Genomic DNA, 13700 nt, shown 5'->3' on the forward strand with positions numbered 1-13700 from the left:
CCGTCTTGGAAAACTGCTTTTATTTCTTTGATACCGAAGGAAGATCAGGATGTCACTCAAGCAAAAAATTACAGACCAATATCACTTTTGAATACGGACTACAAGATATTTGCTAAGGTTTTAGCTAACAGATTAATGAGGGTACTGCAACAAGTAATTCATGGTGATCAAACTGGGTTTATAGGTGGTAGACAAATGAAGAACAATGTGAGGCATATAGTTGATTTGTTGGAATTTCTGGAAACAAACAATCAGATCCCTGCAGCGTTGATCTTTTTGGATGCTGAAAAAGCTTTTGATCAATTGGATTGGCAATTTTTGTTGAAAGTATTAGATAAAATGAATTTTGGGGATAAATTTCTACAACCAATTAGAGCACTATATCAAAAGCAAACAGCCCGGATAATAGTAAATAATAGTCTGACCGAAGTATGTAACATTGAAAAGGGCACAAGGCAGGGGTGCCCGTTGTCACCTTTACTATTTGTTTTAACATTGGAGATATTACTGATTAAAATACGGGATTTGGAAAAAATTAAGGGAATTCAAATAAGAGATCAGGATTATAGACTGAGGGCGTTTGCAGATGATCTGGTTGTTACGGTGACCCAGCCAGAAAATTCCGTTGTAGAATTGATGGAGATAATAATGCAATATGGGAAAGTTTCGGGATTCAAGGTTAACATACAAAAAACCAAAATGCTGTCTAAGAATCTGACAGTAGCACAAAAGGCTGCTTTAGAAGGGAAAACGGGATTTGAAATAGTCAAAAGGGTTAAATATTTGGGGGTATATTTGTCACCCTCAAATGCAAAGCTATATAAAAATAATTATGAAAAGCTATGGGGAAAAGTTCAAAAAGAATTGGATAGTTGGAAAAAACTACAATTGTCTCTATTGGGAAGAATTGTAGCAGTGAAAATGAATGTTTTGCCGAAATTTCTATTTTTATTTCAAATGATACCTATTCTTAAAAAGGATTCAAACTTGGAGGAATGGCAAAAGGGTATTAATAAATTTGTTTGGGCAGGGAAAAAGCCACGAGTTAAATTTAAGATTATGCAGGATACGCGTGAGAGAGGTGGTCTTAAAATGCCTAATTTTAAATTATATTATGAAGCTGCTGCTTTGTCAGCGATAAGTGATTGGATTAATCTAACACAAGTGAGATTATTAAATCTTGAAGGTCATGATCTGCTATTCGGTTGGCATGCATATCTACTGTATGATAAGAAGGTGGATAATGTGTTCAAGGTGCATATTTTAAGACATGCTCTGTTGCGAGTTTGGAAAAAGTATAGACATAAGCTAAATTATAAGGTACCTTTATGGGCAATACCGAAACATGCAATAGAAAATATAAGTGTTGGGTTCAAACATGATGTGACTACCTATAAGGAAATTTTAAGTTTGGAAAGGAATGTATGGCATTTGAAGCCGTATAATTTCTTACGAGAAGAAAAGATTATTCAAACTTGGTTTCAGTATGGGCAATTACAGGCCAGGTGGAAGGAAGACCAGAAAATTGGTTTTTCAATGATTGATGAAAATTTGGTAAAGCAAATTAGAGATCAAGGTCAAGCACATATTAAAAGGATATATCTTGCATTGATAGAAATTGATTCAGAGACAGAACTTGTTAAAGATTGTATGATAAAGTGGGCTCAGAATTTTCAGGAAGTCATTACAATGGATACTTGGGAAAAGATTTAGGTGAGAAATGTAAAATTTACGCAAGCTCAAAATTTAAGAGAGAACTTTTATAAAATGTTTTATAGGTGGCATTTAGATCCTAAAAAATTAGCAAGTATGTATCCAAACTGCCAGCCTAAATGTTGGAGGTATGGTGGTGAAGATGCAACGTATTTTCATATATGGTGGACCTGTAAGAAGGTTAAAGCATTTTGGATTAAAATTTGGTGGAATATGCAGAAGATATTTAAGAAAAGGATAAAGTTTTGTCCGCAATTGTTTTTACTGGGCATTACTACTGACACTACTGTTGTGGACACTAAGTTGATGTTGAATTTAATTACGGCAGCAAGACTTTTAGTAGGGCAATATTGGAAGAAGGAAGAACTGCCCACTATAGAAGAATGGACTTTAAAAGTTTCCAACCTGGCCGAAATGGCAAAGATTTCAGCATATTTGAAAGACCATTCGCAGCAGAGATATATTGCGGAGTGGAAAAAATGGATTGATTACATCCAGAACAAATATGGGACTAAAAAGCTTCATTTAGCATTTGAATAAGTATTGATGTGATATTTATATTGCTTGTAGTCATTTTATAAGAGTTAAAGTGCGATAGATTTAATAGTTTATTGTTGTTTGCATATGGTAGATTATGATTGTTTCTACTTTTATACCTTGTATTTAGCTCTGGGAAGTTGGGGAGGGGGGAGGGGGAGGGAGGGTGGTGTTGGGGAGGGTTGAGAAGAGGGGAGGGGTTTGGGAGGGGTTTTGTTTTGTTTTGTTATAAATAAAATGTACTGTAAAACCTTTCAATAAAAAAAGAATTTCAAAAATATAGAAGGTTTAAAAATTAGAAGATTAGAAGGCTAGGATAAGATAGAACAGTAGCCTTAAAATCAGATAATAGATAAAATAGGTTGAATTAATCTTAGTTAAAAGCAGGGAGCCTGCTTGCCTGCTGCTGCCGCTTCAGAGCCTCCACTCGAAAATTCCCTAAATGTCTTTTAAGGTAAACAATGCCTCAGAGTCACTTGAAAAGCCCATACGTCCAACATTCAGTAGACAATCAATGTCCTAATTAGTTTTCCCCAATTTTTAAATTCCTTTTAATATTTAACTTTAACATTTAATATTTATAATTTCCAAGTTTTGAGTAAACAAAGTTTCCATTTTCACAATTCATCACAAAATTTAATATTCAGAATACATATCTTATCTATCTAAATATATTCTATTTCTCACAATCTTACATCAACTAGTTGATAATATAGTATAACATTGTTATTCCCTATTAATTTCCAAACATCTTAAATTTAGTAACCAAATTTTCTCTTGTTTGAACATCAAATACTTCCTCTCTTTTCCTCTTAATGTCTATTATAGCATGTTTAAGCTAATACAGTTTTTGTTATATCAGCTAAGTAAAAACATGTTTATTACATTTATCAATAGATTTTAGCTTTACATTCAACCTTAATAAACAAATCAATGTTCAAATTTAACTTTTAATATTTATACTCCCAAATTTTAAAATAACCAAAGTTTTCTTTATCTCAGTTCATAACACAATCTAATATTCAAAGTACATATCTTGTCAAATCGAGTATATTCCATTTTAATCCTTACTAATAAATCAAAACCCCAATTTTCTTCAGCCTTATTCTAGCTTCCTTTCTTTGCCAATTCCCCTTCCATATCTGTGTTTTTAAATCATCATATAGATCTCCCCCCCTTCATGGATTACTGCCTTGTCGTGGCGAAGGGGCTTGCGTAATTCAATGAAGCTATGAGCTATGCCATGCAGGGCCACCCAAGATGGAAAGGTCATAGCAGACAGTTCTGACAAAATGTGATCCACTGGAGAAGGAAATGGCAACCCACTCCAGTATCTTTGCCATGAAAACCCTATGGACAGTACCAAAAATGATATGATGCTGCAAGATGAGCCCCTCAGGTCGGAAGGCATCCAATATGCTACTGGGGAAGAGCAGAGGGCTAGTACTAGTAGTGCCAGAAAGAATGAAGCGACTGGGCCAAAGCCGAAAGGACGCTCAGCTGTGGATGTGTCTGGTGGTGAAGGAAAGTCTGATGCTGTAAAGATTTTTTCTCCATAGGAACCTGGAATGTAAGATCCATGAATCAAGGAAAGCAGGACGTGGTCAAAAAAGAGATGACAAGACTGAACATCGACATCTTAGGTATCAGCGAACTAAAATGGACAGGAATGGGTGAATTTAATTCAGATGACCATCAGGTATACTACTGCGGGCAAGAATCCCTCAGAAGAAATGGAGTAGCCTTCATAGTCAATAAAAGAGTAGGAAAAGCAATACTGGGATACAATCCTCAAAATGACAGAATGATCTCAGTTCAAATCCAAGGCAAACCATTCAATATCACAGTAGTCCAACTCTATGCCCCAACCACTAGTGCTGAAGAGGATGAAATTGACCAGTTCTATGAAGCCCTACAGTACCTTATAGAACTAACACCAAAAAATGATGTCCTTATCATCATGGGGGATTGGAATGCTGAAGTAGAAAGCCAAAAGATAACCAGAATAACAGGCAAGTTTGGCCTTGGAGTACAAAATGAAGCAGGGCACAGGCTGATAGAATTTTGTCAAGAGAATACAATGGTCATAGCAAACACTCTTTTCCAACAACCCAAGAGATGGCTCTACACATGGACATCACCAGACGGTCAACACAGAAATCAGATTGACTATATGCTCTGCAGCCAAAGATGGAGGAGCTCTATACAGTCAGTAAAAACAAGACCAGGAGCTGACTGTGGCTCAGACCATGAGCTTCTCATTGCAAACTTTAGGCTTAAACTGAAGAAAGTAGGAAAAAGCACTAGGCTACTCAGGTATGAATTAAATCATATCCCTGTTGAATATCCAGTAGAGGTGACAAATAGATTTAAGAAATTAGATCTGATAGACAGAGTGCCTGAAGAACTATGGACAGAGGTTCGCAACATTGTACAACAGGTAGCAACCAAAACCATCCCAAAGAAAAAGAAATGCAAGAAAGCAAAATGGCTGTCTGAGGAAGCATTGCAAATAGCTGAGGAAAGGAAGGAAGCGAAAGGCAAGGGAGAAAAAGAAAGATACGCCCAATTGAATGCAGAATTCCAGAGAATAGCTAGAAGAGATAAGAATGCCTTCTTAAATGAACAGTGCAAAGAAATAGAAGAAAACAATAGAATAGGGAGGACCAAGATTTTTATAGTCCATTTTCCAATTTTACACCTTTTTTATAAGTAAAAATCCAAATCTTCAATAAAAATAGGAAATTTTTTTGTCCTCAAATTTTAGAAAGATAAAAATCCAATTAAAGTCAGATTGTTGTTTCAATGTTTTAAACTCCCCTGGATAGTCAGTCGCTGCTGTTTTTAGAGGGTGGGATAGAGTTTCCCTTCCCTTTCTACAGAGGGGAAAATACCTTGGGCAGGTTATACAGATGGGAAAAATAGTTAGGATTGAAGAGAGGTTCAGATCTCACTCAGTCTCATCTGTGCTGCTTTATAGGTGCCTGGTGGTAAGTTTGACTTTGGTTGTTTGCAGCCTAGTGACGATCCATATTGCTATAGCTGGTCTTTTGTCCACCAGTTTGGAGGGCTGTGCCAGATCAGGCAAAAGGTCTATCACCCTCCCATGATCAAGCATGGATCCCCTCCTTGCTGGTTACCCCTACAGGGTGACTTTTGACCCTTTCCAGGGTCCCCCAGTGATGCAAAAATCAGACGTGGAAGACGAAGCTTGTCTTCCAAGCGGCCTCATTGGCTGCATCGGCAAACCAGAAGTCCCCTTCTCTATTTTCTTTCCTTTAAACTGTTCTCATGTCCTTATGAACATTTCCTTTTTATATTCCTTACAAATAGCATTTGGCCAATACCACAGTATTTATATCTATTTTATTTTTTGCTAATTTTTATCATTTTCATCTGTTCATAAGTAGGCTTATGAATGTGGAGCATAATGACCAAATAGGATCTTTGTAAGCATAATGGTAATTTAGTCTGTCATTTTTCCATAGCAATCAACCATTTCATTATCTTTTCTTTCCAACTTGAATAATAGTTGAACAACATCCATGTTACTCTAAAAATGAAAAGTTTCCATCTAAGAAAATAAAAGCTTGGGGAGTGTATTAAAGAGAAATGAATTCAAGATTAACCATGAACTCTGTGATGTTAACATACAGGAACATTTCTTTAATACTAAGTTCTAAAAAATAATATAAAGCAGAGGACATAATAAACAAACAAACAAATAATTCAGCTGAGAATTTTATGTAATAATATAGTACCTATTAGCATGCATTCAATTGGGAGCTTTCTTGTTATGGTTTGATATCTACCAAGAGACACTGTTTGAGACTTGTAGAGCTTATTTAAAAAAATAGCCATACAGCCTAAGTGCTGCAGGATGAACTATATCCATGGTATCTTCACTGGTATATAAGAGATTTTATTGTAAAAACTGGGTAAATAAATGGCAAGCCCCAAAAGACTCTGGCTACAAAGGAGGAAGTAATATAATTTATTTTTGCTGGAAAGATTGGCTGATATCCTGCTTTATCTAAAATATTTGGTAGGCGAAGAGCCAGCAATTCTGTTCAGCAAGAGTACTCTAGAGGAATCTAATTGTGCAATTCAAGAAATAACATTTAGACATTTTAGAAACTAAAAATCAAAGCTTTTCTGGAAGAAAATTGGATGGACAGTTTGGATGGACAACAGCTGAAACCTCAATACAAAGATCCATTAGAAACAGTTTCAAAAAATAATAAATACTAACAAATCCTAGAGCAGGACTTTTCAACCCATGGTATGCTTGCCACCAGTGGTATGCTAGCACCTGGCAGGTGGTACACGTAGCAGGGTGGAGAGGAATGAGTTGAAGTGGTGGCAGTGCCACAGAACCCCTAGGAAGAGACAGCTGGAGCTGCAGGGCTGTTGGGGCTCTGTAGAGGCACCAGGATCAGCACTGGGCTCCAGCTGATCAATGTTCCGGGAGAGGATAGGACAGCAGGGCACTCCATGTGAGGAGTGGGATTGGGCCTGTGCATGGGGTAGAGAAGCAATGCAGTGGCACTAGCATGGTAGTAGACCAGTTGCTTCCCTCCCCCTGCCAGACACCTGCTGAAGCCATGCAGGGTAGGTTGCCGCCTCCGCCCCCGGCCAGATGCCCCCACCTCCCCCAAGCATTTTTTTACTAACCTGCTTTTAGCTGCATTCCATTTCTCCATTCGTTTCTCAGCCTTCGCCACGTGTTTGTGGGACAAAAAAAAGTTCCATGAGACTTTCTAACTTAGTCTAATGGAAGTTAGTCTAATGGAATTTTTTTTAACCGGTAGTCCCACAAACACACGGTGAAGGCTAAGAAGCAAAAGGAGAAACAGAATGCAGCTGAAAGGCAAGTTAGTAAAAAAAAACACTTGGGGGAGGTGAGGGCATCTGGGTGGGGGCGGGCCTGGCAACCTTACCCTGCATGGTGGTGGGAGTGTGTGCCCTTCCCATGCCAGCCCCTGCAGCCCCAGGGCAGCCGTGCTAGGTGGTGGTGAACAGGGCATTGAGGTGGGGGCTGGCAGGCCAACCATGGCAGCAGGTGGAGCTCTGAGGCTCGAGGAGGGAGGCTGCTGAAGTGGGCAGTTGGGCCATTGGCAGAAGAGCAACATGTCTGAGCAGAAAGCAGCTTCAGAACAAGTGGGGAAGGTAAGGAAAGAAATCCATGATGCCCCAGGCAGCCATTCTCGTCTGGAGGGAGACGAGCAGCCACTGTACGCCCAAAACCGGCTCTCTTTGGTGACACGCCAGGCAGCCGTTCTCCCTCCCTCTCTCTCTCCTCCTCCCTCTGGAGAACGGCTGCCTGGCATTCCCCCGCCAGTTTGGAGGGCTTCCTCAGATTAAATGGAAGGGCCGCCTCCCTCCCGCGATCAATGAGGGTCCCCTCCTTCTTCATCGCCTTTCTGGGGTGACTTTCAACCTTTTTTAGGGTCCCCATCTTTCGACCATTTTTAGGGTCCCCAAGCGAAATCAAATGCAGAAGATGGAGCCACGTCTTCCTGCACCCATCATGCCACAATGTCAAACCAGAAGTCTTGTGCTCCCTTTTAAAATAAGAACTCTTGGGCTTAATTAAGTCAGTTCAAGAAATTGGTAGATAGTAAATAGAATTTTATATAAGCTGACTTCCAGAAGAGAAATATAAGAATACTTTCAGCAGCATGACCAAGTTCCCTGCTATTGTTTGCATTATACAGTTAAAGTGCTGAGGAATTAACTGTTTTTCCTAATTTATCTTGATTGAAGTAAATATTGTTGAATGTTTTGGCATACATATGCCAAATTATGTATATACATAATTTATTACTGTTGCTAAAATAATTGTAATAATCCTGATATAAATCTCAGTATGTAGATGATATGATATCAGGTAAACAAAGTTGACTTCAAAAGTTGATTATTATTTTATCTTAAAAAATATAGCTGTGTAGCTTTCAAATTGACACAAACCCACAGCAATTTAAAGGAACATCAACATCAATTTAAGTGGATGAATAAAAAAGAAGCAGTCTTCTAATCATCCAAATGGGAACAGCTGAAATGAGCAAGATATTTGAAAATGAGCATAAGGCAAATAAAACTCAAGAACTGGCAAAAATGATGGACTACTGAGGATTAAAGATATGTCTGGGCAAGGCCATATTTGTTCTTAAATTCCTCAAAAGCAGCCTGAAACCAGCTTACAATTATCTTCTTTTCTACCAATCGGAAAACATGGAAATCAATAATTAGTAAATCAAAGTATCCTATTTCCATGTAACACAAAAGTACATAAGAAAAGTGAGGTTCCCAAGTTCCTGAGCTACCTGTCAGATCCCCTGAAACCTCATTCTTGGGGCTTTGCCATTCTGTTAGGAAGGGGGGGTGCGATCTATTGGGAGGGGGGGATGTATTTCCTTTACTTTGTTCTTTTCACCTTCGATGTATCTGGGTGTGAAAAGTGGGGAGGAAAGTGCCTCGAGCCATCTGCTTTATCTCTACTCTGCTGGAAGAGATCAGGAAGAAATTTAAATGCCTGAGAATTGTGCTTTATCATTCCAGTTCCCATAACAACTTCACATCTGTGGATTGGCTGAAGTCAAACGGGACAGTTGGGCACCAGGGAGGGGTTTGAAAGGGGAGTTTTAATGTAATATTTCACACAGGAATTATTCAGATCTTGCCTTGCCTTTCTTACTTTCACTGTCTCTCAATAAAAATTCCTTTTGAAACAATACCAATGTCAAGAGTTCTGCTTTCTTGGCAGCACTAGCTGAAGCAGGACCTTTCTTCAGGAAACAAATCAAAACAAATCAAAACAAAACAAAACTGATAGCCCCAAATATACATAGTAAAGTAAAAAATAATATAAAGTGATAGTGCCCTCTTTCTTTCCAGTACTGATACTATAACTTCAGGAAGCCATTGTACTGGTATTGGATTGTAATAAAGATTTGATTTGATTTGATTTGAACTGTAGGAAGCTTACTTACTATGGAGAAAATAGCATAAAATAATTAGAAAAGAGCAACCACCAATAGCAATAATAAAAATAGAACATTACAAGTGGGAAATCAGTCATAATCAAAAGACTAAAATATCCTATAGAACAGGCATGTCAAACTGCCAGCCCATGGGCCTGATACGTCATGCTGAAACCATGCCCATCCCATTGCTGGCAATGGGGGAAAAATCGCAATACATCGCGTGATGTCGCAAGTTTGACATGCCTGCTATAGAGGGAACAGATCACCTAATTCTACCCTAAGACCTCTTAAAGATGCCAGATTTTTTAATACAGATTCTATAAAAACACAGCACAGTTGGGGCTATATCAGCTTCAGTGAATGCTATTCCATAGGGAAGGCAGGCATCCACTACAGCTGGAATCTGTGTTGTATTGTTTTGGAGGGAAGCAGAAAATTTATGTTTTACACAATCTACTTCACCTGGTATGTACTCTGCCCTGCAAAGAACCATGATGACGGAGTGCTCATGAAGATGATACCATAAGAGGGAAAGTACTGTTTTTTAAATATTTCTTGCAATTTTATGAATTATTGTTCATGTTACTTATAAGTTGCTTTGATAGCATAACTATTTTAAAAGTTAGAATACAAGAATCAATAATTTTGACAGAAAAAATAATGTACTACAATTAGATAGGCATACTAGGATATGATGAATTAGTTTAGAAGGAACAAAAAGAAAATAAAACTGTCCAAAACTGTACATCTGTTGTACGCTTTATTTATTTATTCATTCATTCAGTCATTCATTTGTTTATTTGATTTATTTACTTATAAGCTGCAAATCATAAGTGATTCAGCAATATGCAAAAGATTAAAAATAAATTGATAAAAACAAAAATATGTATAACAAAAAAATTACACCAGGAAAATACAAAGAATTAAAATCTACATTGTTTATAATTCATGCTGGTTCAAAAATCATCCTCAAGGTCTGCTAAAATAACAGGGTTTTTTTTTAAAAAAAACCTTTCTAAAAGGCAGTAATGTTCAGACTGCAGGTAGTGAGTAGCAGAGGTATTTGGCAACTGACAGAAAATGAGAAAAAAATGGGAAAAATAAAACATTTTATTTCATGAAATGTTTTCTCCTTGTAAATAAATTAATTTTAAAGTGAAATAGTTAAACTTTACTTTAATGTATTGTGTGAAATTATTATGTATTGAAATATACAAAATAAGACTTCCGGTCTTGCACCATAAGGCCCGGTTGCAGGATCATGGACCTCTGTACCCAGTGGCTAGTTTCGCTGTGTCAGGGACCCCTAAATGGGTCTAAGTTGCCCCGGAGAGGCGGCGAAGAAAGAAGGGTGCCCCAATGACTCTGGAATGATGGTGCTTGTTTGGTTCGGGGAAAGCCTTCTAAACCGACATGAGAAAGGACGTCTCCATGGTCATGTGGCCGGCATGACTAGGCGTACGGAACACTGTTACGTTCCCACCATAGTGGTCCCTATTTTTCTACTTGCATTTTTTACATGCTTTCGAACTGCTAGGTTGGCAGAAGCTGGGACAAGTAACAGGCGCTCACTCTGTTACGCAGCACTCAGGATTCAACCCGCCAAACTGCTGACCATCTGATCGACACTGAGCCACCGCGTCATATATATATATATACACACATATATACATATATGCACACATATATACATATACATATACATATACATATACATATACATATACATATACATATACATATACATATACATATACATATACATATACATATACATATACATATACATATACATTCCATCCTTCCGAGGTAGGTAAAATGAGGACCCAGATTGTTGGGGGCAACAACCTGACTTTGTAATAATGCCGCTTGGGGGGGCCCAAAAGCCCTAATAAGCAGGCATATACATAGAATGAAGGCTATTGCTAAGCACATTGGTTTGTGCTTAAATTGTAAGCCGGATCTTTGGTTATTCGGGTTTTTCCCCGCGTAGAACTAAAGGTGTAGGCTCAACGTTTCGACGGAATCCCATCCGTCATCATCAGGCTGGTGGCTTTAGCTTCCTTCTTCTGGGAGAAGCATGTGGCTGTTTGTTCCTCTTTTTTAAACTGCCAGAGGGGGTGTGTTCTGTGGGTGGAGGTGTGCTCTGATTGGGTGGGGGACCAAGTGTGTTCTGATTGGGTGGGAGTGTGTTTTGAATGGTGGGTGTGTTCTGATTGGGTGGGGGTGTGTTCTGAGTGGATGGGCTGGTCTCAGATGCCAGCTCCAGACCTGAGCTGGTGAGTTGTGCTGCTTTTGTTCCGCTTCGTGTTTGTGGTGGTGCCATGTTTTTATAGTGGGTGTCAGTTTGCTTATTGTGTGGTTTGGAGGGGTTTAAAGTGGCTGATGTTGCAGCTGTAGTTAGGTTTCTGTTTTGTGGTTATGCCTCGTTATCATTGTGGGTTCGGATTTGCTTTTTGAATGGTTGTGTGGTGGTGATGTCATGTGATGTTATCATGAGTTTGGGTCTGGTATCATTCTTGGTGGTTGGGCCTCGTCTGTCAATCAAGGCGGGTTTCCAAATGGCTGGTAGGCAAGAGGTATCATCTCGTTTATTCATGCTGTGGGGGCGTTTTTCTATCTCAATGGCTTCTCTGATTATTCTGTTGTTAAAATGTTCAATTTTGGCGATAGTTTTGGTTTTTTTAAAATCAATTTCATGTCTCGTGGCTTCAAAGTGTTGGACCAGGGATGAAGTTTGTTCTCCCTTTCTGAGTGAGTTTTTGTGCTCTTCAATGCGTGCACTTATTCTTCTGTTGGTCTGTCCGATGTATGTGGTGGGGCAGGTGGTGCATGGGATTTTGTATACTCCTTGGTTTTCTAACCCAATTATGTCCTTGGGGTTTCTTAGGATGGTGGATATTTTTCTGTCTGTGTAGAATGCTGTAAAATGAGGACCCAGATTGTTGGGGGCAATTAAGCTGACTTTGTAATAATGCTGCTTGGGGTGTGTGTGAAAGCCCTAATAAGCAGGCATATACATAGAATGAAGGCTACTGCTAAGCTTGTAAGCTGCCCTGAGTCTTCGGAGAAGGGCGGGATACAAATGGAATTAAAAAAAAATAAAAAAAATTCAGCAACTGCTATAATCATAATTAATCTGAAGAGTTCCAGCCATTCCTCCCTTGCCTCCAAATGCTAAAAACCTTTCAGCGGTTAAAAAACAAAGATTGTAAAATCAAGGTTACGCTAAAGAGCGAGGGCAACTCAACGAATCTTGATCTCCATACAGTGATCTGAGGTAGGACAACATGCCTCACCTCGCGCGGTTGATAAGCACCCACCACCGTTTCTTTGACCAAGCAGCCAGCAATCACCGGCGTCGGTCTCTGTTTCGATTGGCTGAAGGGAGGCAATTAGGATCGCCTTTCTCTAATCGCATTTTTCTCTCCGCGCGCTCCAGGGACTGCCAGAGCAAGAGCCAGCGAGAAGCTAGTGAGCGGCGGCGGCGGCGGCGGCTTGCGGAGTAATGTTTTCTGTTGCTATAGGGATCGTTTGTTGTTACAGCTCGTTGAGGACCGCCGCCCCCTCCTCTTCGCTGGCGCGACTCGTTTCACTTCGAACTTTCCGGTCAGCGAGAAGGCAGTGAGTGCGAGAGGTTCTGTCACCTCTTCCCCGACCCCAGGCGCGACCAGGGACACGGACGACGGTAGTGGCGGTGGATGTCAGCGAATGCGTTTGCCTCCAGTGATCCTTGGTACACTTTTTGCTAGTCAGATGATAATCTAATTCACAATAAAGTACAGTATAATATACAGTATAGCTTTCTCATTATTTTGTCACATGTGGGAGCCCACCCTTTCGAGGTCAGGAAAAGAGTTCATTTTTTCCTCACAACATGCTTGCAAGGCAGGCAACCTGGGCTTCTGACAATGCCTAACACTAAAAACATTGGGTCGGAAGTGACCCAACGGTATGCCCTTGATTCTGATGTCAAATAATACAAGATGATTTTCTTTTACAGAAATAATACTGGTGAGAGTTGATGGGATAAAAACAGGGAACTTAGAGATTGTGATTTTTTTTGTGTCTTTTTTCTCTCCGCATCCCTACTTCTTTTTATCTGGGAAAATATTAGTGCATAAGATTTCATTGATATATTAAATCAGCAGTAACTGTTGAATATCTGCTTTATTGTCTATTACAAGCAGAACTCCATTTCTATTTCCTGCCTTCCCTCTGTATTACTAATAGTAGGAGTGTGTGTTGTGGTGTGCAAATAATGACAGCAAAGATGAAAGTGTGAGGATTGTGCTCTGCTGCCCATTGTCTAGTAAACCATTTGGGCATTAAAGTTCCTTCCAAATACTGGATTCTGGCTGATTATTATCCACCTAGAAAGGTCTAAGTCTAATTAAAATCACCAATAAGTCTTTAGTTCAGTATTGAAAAGAAGATTGGAATAAATTGCTGAGATATATACCA

General features: G+C 39.2%; 1 protein-coding gene across 1 annotated transcript in view; it reads left to right on the forward strand.

Moving 5' to 3' along the window:
* Positions 1–12739: 12739 nt before the first annotated feature.
* LOC308678987 (uncharacterized protein C7orf57 homolog) overlaps positions 12740–13700 on the forward strand; it is a gene marked incomplete at its 3' end in the record, with an annotated part of 151161 nt that continues 150200 nt past the window's right edge. The window contains exon 1 of the mRNA XM_081346216.1: positions 12740–12972. Coding sequence (XP_081202342.1) covers positions 12948–12972 — 25 coding nt within the window. The 5' untranslated portion in view covers positions 12740–12947. The remainder of the gene's footprint in view (positions 12973–13700) is intronic.

This window comes from Vipera berus (genome assembly GCF_964194415.1).
Source record: "Vipera berus genome assembly, chromosome: Z".
NCBI classification, from domain to species: domain Eukaryota; kingdom Metazoa; phylum Chordata; class Lepidosauria; order Squamata; family Viperidae; genus Vipera; species Vipera berus.